General features: G+C 25.9%; 1 protein-coding gene across 2 annotated transcripts in view; it reads left to right on the forward strand.

The window, feature by feature from the left end:
• LOC136080882 (uncharacterized) overlaps positions 1-18285 on the forward strand; it is a 127875-nt gene that overhangs the window by 72380 nt on the left and 37210 nt on the right. For both annotated transcript variants that reach the window (XM_065798256.1, XM_065798255.1), the window contains 2 exons: positions 4018-4204; positions 11169-11253. In XM_065798256.1, coding sequence (XP_065654328.1) covers positions 4018-4204; positions 11169-11253 — 272 coding nt within the window. The remainder of the gene's footprint in view (positions 1-4017; positions 4205-11168; positions 11254-18285) is intronic.

Below are 18285 nucleotides of genomic sequence, written 5' to 3' on the forward strand. Positions count from 1 at the left end.
AAAAGGCGAAAAATAAATTTAGTGGGATATATTTATAATTTGCTGTAAAACGGTATCAGTAAAAATGTTTGCTATTAAATCAGTTTTTTTTACAGGAAGTTTACAATAATGTCTGTATATTTTGAGTGGCACTGAGGTTATAAATTTTTTTCACTAAGTAATTATAATAATAATTATAATAAAAATTAATGAAATGAAAAATAATTATAATAATCAATCTGAGAAAAAATGACCATATATGATTACTTACAATGTAGACATTTTAGGGAAGAAAATTAGTAAAACGTTTTCCTCTTTTATCAACAGGAATTATTTCTACAACCTTAAGGTTCCTCATTCTTCAGAAAAGTTTATTACTAATACAGAGGATAAATAATAACGCATCGCAACACACCTCTATACACACTGCCCAAATTCACATGGCTATAACACCCTTTATTAAATTTGAGTGGCATTAATAAATCCTTAATTACACTAACTATGTTAATCTTTGCTTTTTATACCATAACATTTTGAACAAATATTCACAAAGGTTGCCAATCTAAAGCTTTTCAAAAACTTTTCTTTGACCTAAAAAAATATCTAAAAAGTTCATGTTAGCCTACAAGCAAGAAAATGAAGTTTTACATTCAAATTAAACATAGATGCTGCCACATATGTTATACTCTCAAGACTTATGTAGTTCCAATCCCACTGTGACATGAGTTTATCAGAGTATGTTTGTTTTCTTTGAAAAAACTTCATATTAAAGCATCGGCGACAGCCAATGATACTTTTAAACACAAAGTGTTTATTATGTAAGAACCGTAAATATTTTTCTTCAGAGTTATTTAACATCGTACATAAACTGGTCATCACTGCTCATCGTACATAAACTGGTCTTATATCGAACTTTGTCTAAGTATTATAGCTGGCTTAGCATTAGGATTAGACTAGTTATAGTATTTTGAAACGCTCAGTAAATTCAATGTAAAAATGTTCCAATTATTTTAAAAATTTAACCTTAACATCAAATAAATAAAAAACTCAGGGTACTTTGATGTAACTTCGTTTTTCTTGTTTTGCATGATTGTCTCTAAATGAGACTAAATGAGCTTGTTTTATCTTGTTCTGTTTGTACTCACATGGATTATAGTGTTTCTTTTTTTCTAGGACTTCGAATAACAAGATCATTTATGTCAAATCTATTTATTATACTTAAAATAAAAACAACACTGCTTAGCTATAAAACGCTGCCGTGGCAAATAGTAGTTATATTTGTTACAACTAAAACTTACGAAATCTGATTATATGCGATAGTCAATAGCCAAGTGCATCAAACATCTGCCAACAAAGGAATCGATGTCAAGGGATATATTCATAGAAGTTGCGAAGAAGAAATGGTACAATGTTAATTGAAAAGCTGAAGAATATTAAAATATTTAGTATTACTATAGACGAGTGGTATTTGGTAGGAATGGTATGTTGATATCTATTTGCATGATGCTAAAGTAAAAGAACCGTGTAATCTTCGATTAGTGAGACTTTTTGAATTTTGTTGTCCATTTGACTTAGTTGTTCTTGTTAAAACTTACTTAGAAAACTTTATTTTTTGTTTTTGAGAACAACATGTGATGGTGCTCCTATGACAACTAAGTATGTTAGAGATCCCAGCAGTTTACCAGTTATGTTTCACTTATGAGCCCAGCAATTTACCAGCTGTGTTTCACTCATGAAATGCATTTAGGTGTTTGCAACAAACTTCGTTAAAAAAAAAATATGTTTGAAATAAAACATAAAAAAATCTTTTACACAGTGATAATAATTATGAAGCTAAAGATGTTGGTATGTCAAAAAGTTGAATTTGAAAATATTTTAAACAAAAACATATTTTAAGTTGTTTGCTTTTTTAAGAAAACTAACAGTCTAAAATCATATTTTACAGGACAAAATCCTACTTTGTCGATGAGAAAGACATTCTTCAGAGCTCAGACTAAAATTAGAGAATGTAAAAAATAGATGGAACTTGTTTATGGATATTGTTATGGATTGTTTACGAATAAGCGTTTTGTAAATGTTCGAAAATATATTACTGAGCCTCTCTTGAGTTACAAAAGATAAATATGCTTGCAGAAGTAAATTTCAACTTTCTATGTGACTTGATTAATGCTCAAAAACCAATAAAATTAGCTCTTGAATCTCTAAGTAGGCAAGATACGTCATTAGTAAATGATTGGTAGATGCAATTAATTGAGTTTATGGTGAATAAGCATCGTAATTCTGACACTGAAACAAGAAAACCTCATCGAAAATTATAAAGAAGAATTGCTGAACGTGCAAATAAAAATTTATTGAATCTACTCAAACCATTAAATAGTTTATCGCATATTCCATTAAAAAATTAGTAACAAATGTCAAATGAAATATTTCAAAGATTATTTCCAATAAATTTTACTAAACAGAAAATCACAGCCAAATTATTTCTGTTGAAGAAAGGAAATGACCATGGAAAAAGTATTGGAAAAAGTTATGCAAAACTCAGTATCAAGAATTAGGGATAACCAATAAAAAAAAAACTAAAAACTTACATCATTTCGCAGACTGGAAAACGATCAGAAATTTTGGAAAAACTACGATGCTACTTGTTTAATCAATTCAATATCTTCCAATTTTGAGCAAGCATGATCAATATTAGTTAATTCTGCACCAAAATTAGATCATGGTTATCTAATAAATTGTTGAATGAGCTTGTTTTTAAAATTTCTATATTTGTTTTATCCTTGTTTTAATCATATTAAAAGTTAATAAGAAATATTTATTATGTTATATTTATATATATATATATATATATAAATATATATATATATATATATATATATATATATATATATATACATATATATATATATATATATATATATATATATATATATATGTACATAAATATATATATATATATATATATATATATATATATATATATATATATATATATATATATATATATATTTATATCAAATTACGCATTCGATATATATTATTAAAATTATTCAATAATAAAATATTCAATAATAAAATTGATCAACAATAAAACTAAATAATAATAAAAATCATATTAAAACTCTATTGATTCAAATTTGATATCCTGCGGTTTTCAAAATCTAAAAAACCAAATCTGACGTATGTCAAAATACTGGATTTTCAGAATCTCCACCTGGTTTGCTCTCCATGACATCAGACTCCACTATCTTTACTCTCTGTTTTTTCACAGCATATTTCAACGAACTTATCTCAACATTCGTGATATTGTAGAAAATTGGGCTTGTTGTGCATGTTCACGTTTTTTTGAATTGTTACATTGATTAGCATCTAAACGATGATTGTTTATGGTATCATTAATTGTATGAGCTGATTATATAATAATATTGCAAATATGTCATTACATGAAAAGTTTAAGATAGAAATTTTGAATGGTAAAGAAATTTAAAAAGATTCAACATTTTGAAAAATTTATTAGAAAAAATCAGCAACGAGATTGAAATATTTAAAGATGAAGGAACTTGTGGGACATATTTGTAAAACGTTTACAAACGCTTTAAAACTGCTAACAACTGTTAAATTAAAATAGGGATTTTAAGCTTAAGGTAATTTTGTCGCCGTACAATCATCTCTTGAACTTATTGCAATTTTATCACTAAACGACCATCCCTTAAAGGTGACACTTTAAATAACGTTTTTTTTTTAAAGAAAATAGCACAATATGAAAAGTAAAAATTGCCACTATTTTTTACTTAAATACTAAGCACTTAAATACTTTGGTTGATTTCATATTGAGTACCAGTTAAACTAAATAATGTAACTGACATTAAATGCAGTGATATAAATATAATAAAATTTAAATTAAAGCCATTAAAATGTTTTTGAGTCGGAAAAACTGTTTTTATTATATTTATTTTAATATATTAATATTTGCTTTAATTTTTGCATATTTGATATTACTATTCTTATATTATTTTTATACTTTACCTTCAACTTTAGATTCCAATATTAAGATGTGGTGCTACCATTCAGTTTATTGTCTATTTTTACTCTCTGATGAAAAACCAACAAAGAATTAATTCTATATTTATTGAGGCATCTGCTACAGTCTACCAGAATGATAGTTCTTTTCAACAGTTTAAAAAAAGCAGCATTTCGTTTTCAGGTGTTAGAACACAAAACCGAGGTTGTTTTTTTAGTTTTATTAGTTATTTTGTGAACTTTTTTAAAGTTCACAAAGTTAACCTTTTTTAAATACTCCACTGGTATCAAACTAAATAGTTTTATAAAAAAAATTTAAATTTTTTTTTGTCTTTTTTGTGGTTGCTTGCAGCAACCACGAAAAAGACAAAAATAAATTAAAAAACTTTTTTTTATTTATTTTTGTCTTTTTAGTGGTTGCTACAACTTCTAATTTCACACTAAAATTGTAAATTAAAATGTTGTTGGTTGCGTGAGTCAAGAAAATATGAAGATGGGAGAGAACTCTAAAGCGTTGATGTTTGCGAAAAAAATAAATAAATAAAAGTTTTTAAAGCATTTACAGTTTTGTTTTAAGTTTAAGAGTTTAGTTTTAGTTTTAAGCATGAAAAGTTTAAACTAATGTATATGGCTTTGATGTATGAGAGGTTAGGCCAAATTTAGTTTTGGTGAATGATGATACCTAGTACATTTATAAAACATAACAGTTAAAATACGGATTAAAATACGGATGCTGCAAACAACAACCATAATTCTATTATGGCTGCTGTTACTAATAGCAGCTGCAATAAGATTATTTGAAGAAAAAAAGAAAAGATGCAACCTTGCAACTGTATAACAATACAACAATAAAACCTTCAACAGTAAAACAGATGTTTGAGCTTGGTTGCTACTTGGTTGCTGGATAATAATATTTATAATGCATTTTAGTCTAAAATGCTTCAACCTACTTTGTCTAAACGTAAGAGGGTTTTAATTAAAAAAATAGCCAAAATATGACAACAATATTTTAAAGAAGGACAAGTATAGGGTATCCGTATCTCTGGATTTACCTGTAGATCTCCGAATTTTGAGGCCAAAATTAAAGCTCTGGAGGATTCCAATTAAAAAATCTCTTTTTTGAATGTTTTTATTAAAAAAGTCTTTTAAATAGCAAAATTTTGAGTTTATGTAGAATTTAGAAAAATTTAAATAAATAATAAATGCAAAATGTTTTACTAACCTAAATTATTAAACGCAAAAATTTTACTTACTTAAATTTCACTAAAAGTATGTGTTGTTTATGGAATGTATTTAAAATACTCACACAATACGTAATATTTTTCTCTATAACATAATATTTAATATGGTGCACAAGTTCAAACTCGTAAACACAAAGATTATGAATGTTAAACATCAGTTAATTCAATTAATAATTGTCATTTATTAATTCATTTATTAATTATTTAAATTAATTAAATAAGTATCATGATTTGTTATTTTAGTTGATTATTTTATTTGAATCAACTGACTATCTGTTATTTCAATTAATTAATTAATTAATTAATTAGAATGTTATATCTAAAACAAAACGTAAAAAAGAAAAAGTGGTGTAAAACGAGGTGACCTTAGTTAATTTTGCACACTAATGTCTATTGCATAAAAACCACAAAATTTATTTCATCAAACACCAAATACTTTTAGAATTGCATTTAAAGAATAGCTAAAACTTCCTATTTAAAAATTAATCACCGGAAGTATCTTTTAGGGAGTTTAAATGGTGGGCCAAAGTCAAAGTGTAAAAGGGTGACTTTGACCCAACCCAGGGAAATGGGACTAAAGGAAGCATTACATCAATAAAAATAACAATTTTATTAAATAGTAAATAAATTTACAAAATAAACTGAACAAAAAAGATTTAGTAACAAAGGTCTTATATACAGTAAAAAAAATAAGTTACAAGATGAACAAGTATAAGTACTAAGTAAACAAAACAGTTTAAGTAAAACATTTTATTTTGGTTTTAATATTGACTTTGGCATATCGCATTTCAGAGCTGCTTGTCTTTAAGCAATTACACCATTCATAACTGTTCTAAAGTATAAGTTACATATTTTATTCTTCCAGGATTTGGCTTTTAACTTTGTGAAATATTTAAACAAAGAACGAAAAAAGTTTTTTCTATACTTTTGTACTGATTTAGCAAATACAATATATTTGATCTTTTAACATTGTAACTACTATAATATCTACAAATGATCACTAAAATGAAGCTTTTTTTAATATATGGGTATACTTTAGCCAGGGCAAATGACACCTTATGTAGTAGACCAAAGACAACCCATTTTTATTAAACCCAAAAAAGTAATAAACTATTGACCTTTTAAAATAAGATTGAATCAAGCACAATTAGTTTAAAAAGATGTAATGTATATTCCAGTGAAAAATCTTCTCGAAGTACTGCTACCGATATAAAAGTTTACACACTTAAAAAAAATTGGATTTTCTAAAGTACAGTTTACATTATTATAACGGCTCGAGTTAAGTAAACTAAGAAAACGAAATAAGTAATAAATTTCCCACAATTAGCGTTAAAACATCAACCGCCATTGTCCTTCAAAAAAGGTTTATAGTTTTAATAAAGGAACAAATGATTGTTAAGCTGAATGCAAACATTTTCCTGATGGAACATATATTTCTATTTCTCACTAAGGTAAGAATTAATCAATCTTATCTAAATTTTCTAGTCTTAATTTTACTAATCTAATGCATGTTACAAAGATAATAATTCTTGTAAGTTGATTATTGTTAAATTGTAGGTACCGCAGTTCTAAAATTGTGATTATTAAAAATTTAATCAGAGCACATTATATTTAGAGTATGAGTTTGTTTTTTCAAACATCTTTAAAAATTGATATTGTAAGAACAAGAAACAAAAAAGAGGTAGTAATAATTATTTTCATTTTGGATAAATATTTCTATTTTATTATAGTTATTAGTCTGTACTTTAGTATTTTTTTTACTGCAACCTAGATGTTTCACATTCAAATCATGATTTTTTTTATTTAAATGTTGTTTTATTTTAGGTGCTCTGCATTTGGAATATCACTTATACACAATAAAACACAAAAATGTTTAGAATTAGTTGCATCTATAACCGTGACAAGGACAATTGACTCATTTTTACTGCCAAAGCAAGACAACTTTTTTCAAGAAAAAGTTCATGCTGTAGAAGTTACATAATCTTTCATACAGTAAGTCGTCACCAGTCTTTCAATTCGATGGATTGTATCAGTAAACTGCACAATACTATAAATCCTGAATCAAACACTGCTAAAGAATTCACTTGTGCCAAACAAAATTAGAGACAATAATTAAGTCAGTGTTGTCTATCCACTCAGTTGATGTGACTGTAAATTTATGACAAAAGATCTGAAAAAGATTTCCTGCTTTGGATTAGCGAGCAATGGTAGTAATCATGATTCTACCAAAATATTTTCTTTTTTAGTTTTGTATTTCGATCTAATCAAAGTATGTGTCACAACTAAAATCATTAGAATAAAAGCCACTCTTGATGAATTAATTGAAACTATCTTAGGCTACATTGTTGACACTTTAAAAAACTTGAATATACAAAAGAAAAAGAATGTCTTTTCTGAGGATAACATCAACTCTAACTTTGGAGTTTCTAACAGGTGCCAGAGCAATAATGTATTGACCCTATTTAAAAATGTCTTTATTCAAAAGATGTTAGGATCTGGACTTCTTGCTCATGTTTTGCACAATTTTATCCGAAATGGTTTGGTCAGAGGAATTTCCATGAATGTAGAGTCATTTATTTTGAAAATGTTCAATTACTTTTCAGTATATACAGTAAGAACTGAAGAGCTGAAGTGCAAATGTAGTTTCAAAGATGTAGAATACAGGCAATTATTTTATGATGGTTGTCTTTGTTTCCTTGTGAAAATAAAGTTTTACAAATGTACCTAGCACTCAAGTTCTATTTTTAATCTCAGTAATCTGTACCTATTATCTTTTAAAATTTTTGTAGAAATGATTTTAATGAAGCTAAACTTTTTTTTGTCCATAGCTTGCGTATATATTTTATAAGAGAATGGTTTATCTAAAGAGAGAAAATAATAGTATTGCTGCAACTATCCAGGTCCTAAAAAAAATTCTTGAAATTTTAATTGACAGAAAAAGTAATAACTTAGTACCTTTAAATATTAAAAGCATTTTCAAGAAAACTAAAGTGATGAATATGGAGATAAATGTAGTGCTGCATTTGTTGAATTTTTTTAATGTAATATGAGGGCTCAACTTTTTATATCAATAAATGGCTCTTCCAATACCGAGAGTTCAAAGCTTTCAGTTAGATGAAACTGGAGAGTTACCTTTAAGATACTTAAGATCAAGTTGAAGATTCGTATTTATTTGTAAATGAAGAAGCTCCTTTACAAGTTAATGAATAATTGTGTTATGGCCAATTTTCTTACTTTTATAAGTTTTTTACAAGTCACAAAAAAGAAGTACAAAATACCAAAGAAGATGAGAAAAAAAATAATAATAAAGATATTGAACTACACAACAAGTTAAAACTTCATAGCTATATTTGGATAAAGTATTTCAACAACCTGCCAGAAATTTTCTGTGGTTCTGAGCTGAAACTGAGTTGAAAATGGTGAAACTTCTTAATTGCTTTTAAAGCCTCTGTAGAACGATTGTTTTCATTAATGTCTTCCCAATGGACAAAAGAATGTAGAGTTTGTTAAAAGAATTTTATGTATAAAATATAATTTCAAAAAATAGTCATGTCATTTTATAAGTATCTGTTTTCAAACAAAGAGTTGTTAAAAAGATAGGTTCAACAAAAAAGTATATTCTCGAATCCTTATTAAAAAGTTAAGGCAACTTTTAATAATATTTTGAAACTTTCTCACCCACCCCTAGCTTATTAGGACCTCTTTCCTCTTCCCCCATCCCCTCTCCCCCTAGTTTACTAATTTTTACTTGCTATCAACAAAAACATTTTATTTTAAAACTGGACAAAAATTTAGTGAAAATTGGCCTAAAAAATAAGAGAGTAGTTATTTCAGTCACTAAAAATTTTCCGTGTAAACAGACTTTAAAAATCGTTTATCTAGTGAACTTTAATTTTTCGAAAATGTACTTATGGTATATTATTGAAATTATAAAAGCTTATACCAGCATACTAAATCCTATTGAAATTATAACAGCTATTAGAAAATACGCATTTGACTGCAAACCATGCCAGAGTTAAATAATTTTATGCGTGGTTTGTCAGAAATATTAGTTGGATTTATAAACTGAAGTTTTTTATAAAAAATACTTATATAATAACATGAAAAATTTCCAGTTCACCCCTTCTTTAACTAAAATCCCCGGTTTATTAGATTTGCATTAAAACATTCCCACTTCCCACCTCCTTTATTCCCATTCCCCACCTCCTCCTTGTATTAAGGACAAAAGAGTAATTGGTAGATCCATCTTCCACTGATTACAATTCTTGCTCTGTTCCCACAAATAAATGGTCTAATGACAGTGCTACTGATACAAGTGATTAGGACTAGTTATATAATGAAGAATTAATGTGCAAGTATTCATACAGATTTTTTCTTTTATTAGTTTTTGATATATTTTAAATATATGCAACTTTTATTAAGTATACTTTATGGTATATTATAAAATAGAATAATATAGAATAATACATTATAGTATGTATATACAATAAAGAACATACGGAATGGTTAAATTTGAATATAGAATAAGAATTTTATGAATTATTGAGTATTTTTATATTTATATTTAAATTTTGTTCAATATATTTGAAATTAAACTTACATATGTCTTATGATTAAAATTAGATTATATAGTTGTGAGGATCCTAAATATAATTTTCAAACCAGTCGTTTATATTAAAAACAATTTTCATTTAAAAAAAATAGTTTTCATTTATATTCACAATAATGATACCCACATCTGCCACACTGTAAAATAAAAGCGACGCTCTTTTTTTATTTACCACAATGAGTAAAATCTCCTCTTATTTGGTGATTACCATTTGGCAATCCTAGATAAGTAGAAATTTTATTAATATAAAAAATGGAATCAGAAGTTAGAAATAAGCAAGCACAATACAGTGAGGGATTTTTATTACATGCTAACTTGGCAATGGAATATATTTACGGTTTCCATAAGAGACCAGTAATAAAGGATAGGTTTAGACTTAATAATAAAATTAATTTAAATAAATAAGAAAACGTTAAATCATGATTTAATTATAAAATTTATTAAATTATCAGTGGCTACTTTAAAATAAACTAATATTTAGTCAGTGTCAAGTTCAATTAAGGTTCATAGATCGCTATATACTGCTGATGTTTAAGTCAATTTCATTTTTTGGTATGTTAGTAATATTTTTAGTATACTTAAAGTTGCATAGTCATCTGCTTTAATGAATTTTTGTGTTAAACTTTCATAATTTTTATAATGAACTTGTGTGTTGTATTTCCATAGGTTCAAAAATAAGAAAGAAATAATATTTAATAAAAAGAAAGATTTTAGTTAAATTTGATTTTAATTAAATTTACAGTTCAAACTTGATTTATTCTTATAATAGGTTTTGATTCTTTTTATATGGTTTAAATGTTAAAACTGAACGAAATCTTTTGAGGCTCTTTAAAATTTGTTTCACCTTTTATATACTTTTAGTTTTATTAATGCCTCAATATTACGTTATACATTTAAGTATAAATTATTATATTATGTCTCATGTGTTTGTTATGTTTCTCATGTGTTTGTTATATGTATCTCATGTGTTTGTTATGTGCATCTCATGTGTTTGTCATATGTTTCTCATCTGTTTGTTATATGTTTCTGTTTTAATATGAATTAAATCAATTGAGATAATTAAAAAAAGTGTCTAATTTTTTTGAACTTTTATGTTATTTTCAAACACAGTTACACATTAATCTATGTTTGTTTTAAACATAAATACACATTTATTTATGTTTATTTGTTTTTGACAGTTATGTTCTAGTCATCAAATCAAATGTTCTAGTCATCAAAAAAAATCAGAACTTGTTACTGCTAAACAAATGTATTTTATAAAGTATAACTATATAGTTCATTTTAATTTTAAGTTACTATTATAAGGATTTTACTTTTAGTCAGGAACCGTAGAATCATTGGTGATGTACTTTCAATTCTTTCACTAAATGATGTAGTCCTTCTATGCGAAAGATCAATAGATAGGTTGTTTACTTATTTAATAATTTTTGTTTCATAACATTTATATAAAGGAGGGTATTTTATGTGAAAGTGGGGATCTGGTTGATTTATTTTTAACCATTTTGTTTGAATGACTTAATATATAGCTAAATTTAGTTGATTTGTTCTATATAATTTTATTACATTGATTATTTGATAAAATATCAACTGTATTTTATCAAATATATTATGATATATGCAAATCAATCAATCAATCAAAATTTATTGACAGGCTCTAGGCCCAATATAATAAATATACAATGGGTAAAATAAAGTGGATTAGAATAAAACAAAGACTATCGCACTTGAATATAAACAAAACCCTAGAAAAAAAAATAAGTAAATAAATAAAATAAAGATAAGAAAGTTAAACATCAGTGGAGACAGGGTTAGGATTAGGGTTAGGGTAAAAATTGAATATAATATATTATTTAATTTTTTATGCATCAACTATAAATATAGACAAAAAACCTAGGTTTATAAATTTTTTGAAAGGTTTACTAATTTTTTGAAAAATTCACTCTAAGCTTATTAAAACCAGAAAAATATAATTTAGAATAAAAAAAAGGTACCACCTATATTAATATGGGAAAACTAAGGCTTCCCATTTTATTATTGATTCTTCTGAGTTAGCAAAATATTACATTTTAAATCTATCGTCTAAAAAGAAGCCAGATTTTATATTAGTTATACTTTCAGCTTGACAACAGCTATAAGTGCATAGTAACCTAAAAAAAAAAGTATCAGTTAAATGAAAACGCCTACAATCAAAAAACATCTTCGAAACTAATTAGATTTTTATGTATAAATATTTCAAAATGTGCTATAATTTTGCTTAGTAATCTATATGATGTAGATGACTATTTCTACAAATTTTAAAGAAATAATAACAAAATGGATAAAAAGTTTTTTAGAGAAAAAGAGACTTAACATATAAGGTGACATGTAAGGTTATCATATTAGGTGATAGAGGAATGAAATAATTTTGACTTTTTTATTATCAAAGTTAAATGAAAAGTAATAACAAAGCTTTCATGAAAGCTCAGCTATATATAATAATTTATATATAAATTATAACTGCATATAATAATTGTAATCATTAAAACTTTCAAAACTTTTTGAATTCTTTAGAACAAGTTATTGAACTTCTTACTGTTTGAATTCCACCCAATAAAGTTCCCCAAGCCATAGGTGTATATAGAGCAACATTTTTTTGTGTTCAAGTTTGTTTTCAGACTTGTGGTCATCTAAAAAGAAAAAAGTCTGGAAGATCAAAATCCGAAAGAAAACCAACAACAAGAGCTGTTCAAGCCAGCTTGTTAGAAACCCTGTGAGATTCAGGAAGGTGTACAAGACGATAAACATGAATAATAAAACAAAGAGAACACTCTTAAAAGATGATTTTGGAAATAGATCATTGGCTTGAACTGCTGAACCATTTGATTCAATGAATCAATTTGTTGAATTAATTGGCTTGAACTGCTAAACCATTACTCACTGCAGCTAACATGACAAAAAAGGTTGTGCAGATGCAAGCTTATCCTTGCTTTTCTTTAAAAAGACAAAGAAATTTGCTGTTATATTTTCCGATTGACAAAAAATGCCTGATTTTTTTTCTGCCTACGACCTAGTTTTTGTTAAAAAGAGCCTAACTTGACAGCAATACTAACATAATCCTGATTGCAGAATGTTTACCCAAGATGGGCTCCATGTCACACATTCAAAAAAACACAGAAACGACTGAGGTCAAACTTCAGAAATGCGTTAAACGATGAATATATGTTTATATGAGGGCTCTTATGTCATACTAAAATATCATGCTGTCTGGGGGTACAGTACATATATTCACTATCTTATAGTCTGGTTTAGCCTCAGCCTATATATTGGCATTTCCTGCTGGTTTTTTTATACGCATTGTTAGCTTTTTCTAAAAACGCCGTATAAACTAATGTAACAAAAATAAAAATTCCTTACGTAAATACTGCATAGTAAACTCTATTACTCTATTATCAATTTACTATTATCATTTTACTATTTATACTACCACAAGGTTTGTAAGGGATTTTTATACTATATCTTTATATAAATTTTTAATTTCTTTCAAAAGAACCTTGTATCTCATCAACAAATCAACTTATATTACATCAAAAATACAGATCTCAGCAACAAATGAGCCTTTATCTCATCAACAAAACAGCTTATATCTTCTTTTTTTTTTCCTAAAGAATATCGTCTTTAATTGCTTTTTAACATCCTGCTTAGAATTGAAACAAAACGCGTTTTTTACCTTTGATGTCTTTTTGGGTCAAAAAAACGTGTTTTTTTTGGTTTTTTGGGCGTTTTTTTGGCGTTTTTTTAATTTTTTTGGCGTTTTTTTGGTTTTATTGGTGCTATTTTGCTTTTATTGACAATTTTTTAGTTTTTAATTGGCATAAATTTTGGAGTAATTTTCCTTTATTCTACTATATTTTTAGTATATGACCATTAAAAGCACAATTAGATGTATAAACACCAATTTAAAATAAAATTTTAATTAAAAATTAAATTATCTTTAAGTTAGTTATATATCTATTCATACTGTATGAAAATGTTAACTTGTCATGTTGTAATAACAATTGTGATTGTAACTCTCTTTATATATAGAAACTATTCTTATCCAATAAGAAAGTTACCATTTAATTTTGATAATATGAATATATTAGTATATAATAGCATGCAAATTTAATATCAGAATCTATTGAGGTTGTTTACTTATTTAGGCATTTGTATATTGTGTAGTAATTTAGTCTTACATTGTTTATTTTTTATATTTGTCAAAAAGAATATGATGCTAGTAGACCCTTATAAAAAAAACCTATACTGAACTTAATTTCAAGAAAAACTTATTAATTTTAAATTATTATTATTTACAGAGTTTTCTAGACCACCTTCATCTGATGATTCGTGATTTGTTTATAATTTATTGTTTATTTGGATTTTTCCAACTAAATTATTTTTTTATCTGGACATTTTCATACAGTACTATATCAGAACATTTGCAGAATTTTTTAACATGCTTTGTTTTTCAAGTTCAATTTTTAAACATAATATTATGGCAAGAGGAATGTTTAACTTTTTTCCATTTTGCTAATTTGGTTCAAAGGTTTAAATAAATGGGCAACTAAGGTTTTTTTTCTGTTTCCTGTATAGATGGCTTAATCATAATTGATTACCAACAAGAAGAACAAAAAGAAATTACTCAATTATTTAAAGATATCCTTTCTCTTTATATATATATATATATATATATATATATATATATATATATATATATATATATAATATATATATATATATATATATATATATATATATATATATATATGTATATATATATATATATATATATATATATACATATATATATATATATATATATATATATATATATATATATATATATACGTATGTATATATAGATATTATGATGCTTTACAACCCCTTTAGATAAAAAATTACAACTCAGTGTTTATAATATGATGTGGTTTTCTTTTGTGTTAATTTGTGTCTATTTTGTTTAATTTTGTGTCTATTTTTAGATTCTATTGTAGAAAACTACAATTTTTATATCAAAAATAAAAAACATGAGTTTCTATAGTTTTTTTGATATCTTTATTTTGAAAAAATACTTTAATAGGCTTATATAAAATTTCACTTCATTTGAGTACTAAGTTGACCTTTTTAATACAGTAGAATCTCTCTAATTTAAATTCGATGGGGAAATATAAAAGTTCGAATTAGAGAAGTTTTTCGAACTGTAGAAAGTTAATTTCTTTTAAACGCTTTTCATGGTGACTTTGCATTTAATCGAATTATGGAAGTTTTCGAGTTAAGGAGATTCGAATTACAGAGATTGTACTGTATAAACATTTTTTAAACAATATTAGGGACCTGTTAAATAGAAAATAAGCTTACCCAGTGGGCACGGGACAAAAATAAGACGTCTTTTAACGTGTTTCGAACTTTTTGGACGTCTTTTTCAAGTCCCGTGCCCACTGGGTAGGCATGAACTAGATATTGAACAATTAAACTTTAATTATTCACAAAAGATAACCACAGCACATAAAAATAACTAAGTTCTGATTTTTATCTCTCTCTCTCTATATAAATATATATATACATATATATATATATATATATATATATATATATATATATATATATATATATATATATATATATATATATATATATATATATTTATATATATATATATATGTATATATATATATATATATATAGCTTTTAATCTAGTTTGGCATGCTGGTCTTTCCCATGACATCTCATATTAAGTATCTGGGAAAATTTTTAAGATTATCAAAATGTTTCTTTCTAACTGCTTCATTAAAGTCATCCTCCAAGGTCAACAGTTTTATTTATTTCTAGTAACTTTTGAGATACCTCAAGGTTCTATTCATAGTCCTGTTTTGTTTCTTTATTATCTACATTAATGATCTTTCTGACAACCTTAAATTTAAAGTAGCTCCTTTTGCTGATGATTCAACCTTTTACTCCTATCTTGACAAAAAGTCTTTTGTTTTTGATCGCTTTAAAGAGGCAGCTGATCTTGAATCTGATCTCACTTCTGTAACAGATTGGGGCTCACAAATTTTGGCTTATAATTTTTAACTCCAAAAGAACTCAGTTATTTACTGCAAACAACTACCACAATACTGTTGACATTTAAATATTATTAAATGGCAACCTTCTCACTGAGTTCTCTTTTTAACATCTTCTTGGATTATCATTTAGTACTGACCATTCATGTAAACAAAATATATAATCGATTGCTAAATTAGCATCCCTTTATTATTATCGTCATTTTCTTACGCCTTTTTCATTCATTTTCCATTCTGCCTGTACAAACCTCTTGTTTGTCCCTGTATGGATTATTGTTCTTATATTTAGGCTGTTTTTCTAATGATGCTCTATTTCGCCAAAAATGCATTGTAAACATAGTTGTAACCACTCTATCTGCAAAGCTTGAGCCTCTTTCCCATAGTCGTAAATTTGCATCTCTTTCTCTTTTCTACAAACTCTATCATGGTTGCTACTCAAAGGAATTATCATCTCCGGTTCCATCAACAAAAATTCATATTCACTTGACTTGCGATTCAGCTAAGTCTCATTCATTTACTGTATCTGTCCCTGCATACTCTTTTATTTGTCTAGTTCTTTTACCCGCATTTTAACCCTTTGAAACACTCTTTCTTCCTAATGTTTTCTTGATTCGTGCAACCTACTACTCTTTAAGTCTTATGTCAACTGAATCCTTGCTCTATAATTTTTTTTTTCTTTCTAGTAACTCTCAACTTAAAAGTTGTTTATTACAGTCTTGTTGGGAGTGAATCAGAATAAATAAATATATATATATATATATATATATATATATATATATATATATATATATATATATATATATATATATATATATATATATATATATATATATATATATACATATATATATAAATTAGTAAAAAACACTTATCTAACTCTTATCTTCGACTTGAAGTTTCACCACTGCTGGATCATCAGGAAGAGTTACTAAATCTCAAAAAAAATTAAATTTATTAATTAATAGATATTATTAAAGTTTTTAAAAATATTGGCTTCCTAATTGAAATAAATATAAATTTAAAAATAGTGAATTTTCATGATGTCACATTTAACCTCTCAAAAAGTTCCTATAAGCCCTACAAAACACCTAATGACGAATTATTGTATATTAATGTAAATTCGAACCATCCCCCTCAAATTCTAAAACAAATTCCAATTTCAATTAACAATAGGCTAAACCAAAACTCTTCTTATGAAAATATTTTTAACTCCTCTAAACGCGTTTATGAAGATGCCCTTAAAAAAAGTGGCTTTTAAAATTTCGAGCTAAAATTTGAAAAGAAAATTGCAAACAAGCGTAATAGAAATAGAAACATAAACATTTGGTTTAACCCCCCGTACAGCAAAAATGTTTCAACAAATATAGGTAAAATTTTTCAAAAATTTGTAGACAAACATTTTCCTCCCTCTAATAAATTACATAAGATTTTGAACAGAAATACCATTAAATTAAGTTATAGTTGTACAAATAATTTAGAAAGAATTATAAAAGGCCACAACTACTCGTTAATTAATAAAAATGAACATATAAAAGAAAAAAAACACTGATTATTGTAATTGTAAACAAAAAATAGATTGCCCTCTAAATGGAAAATGCCTTTCGAAAAATGTAATTTACAAGTGCATTGTTTCCTCACAAAACAACCCTGATAAACAATATATTGGCGTTTAACCGAGGGGGAATGGAAAAAACGTTATGCCAACCACAAACAATCGTTTAAACACAAAAAATATTCAAAAGAGACTATGCTGTCAAAATATATTTGGGATTTAAATAAAAAAAAAAAAATTTTTAATTTACAATGGTCTATTCTAAAATCTGCCCCTGCCTATAATAACATTTCCAAAATATGTATGCTATGCTTGCAAGAAAAATTTGAAATAGTTACTCATTTAAATTAAGAAAGTTTATTAAATAAAAAATCTGAATTAATTTCTTAATGTAGGCACGAAAATTAATACCTCTTAAAAAATTATAAAAACAAATGACCAAATTAAACTATCCCCATTCCAAAGAAAATTATTTCATAATTACTTTCTGTAACTTCCCGTTAACAAAAAAAAATAGTAATTAAAAATTTTTTATAATTATTTATAACTTCCTGTAAAATATTTTTTTCTATAAATTGACTTTTTTTTGAGATTTAGTAACTCTTCCTGATGATCCAGCAATGGTGAAACTTCAAGTCGAAGATAAAAGTGTAGATAAGTGTTTTTTACTAATTTATTATTGCTCTGTTCTTTAAAAACATTAAGCATTCTATTTGTAAAATACACTAACATAATTTACATATATATATATATATATATATATATATATATATATATATATATATATATATATATATATATATATAT

This window comes from Hydra vulgaris, chromosome 05 (genome assembly GCF_038396675.1).
Source record: "Hydra vulgaris chromosome 05, alternate assembly HydraT2T_AEP".
Taxonomy (NCBI): Eukaryota; Metazoa; Cnidaria; class Hydrozoa; order Anthoathecata; family Hydridae; genus Hydra; species Hydra vulgaris.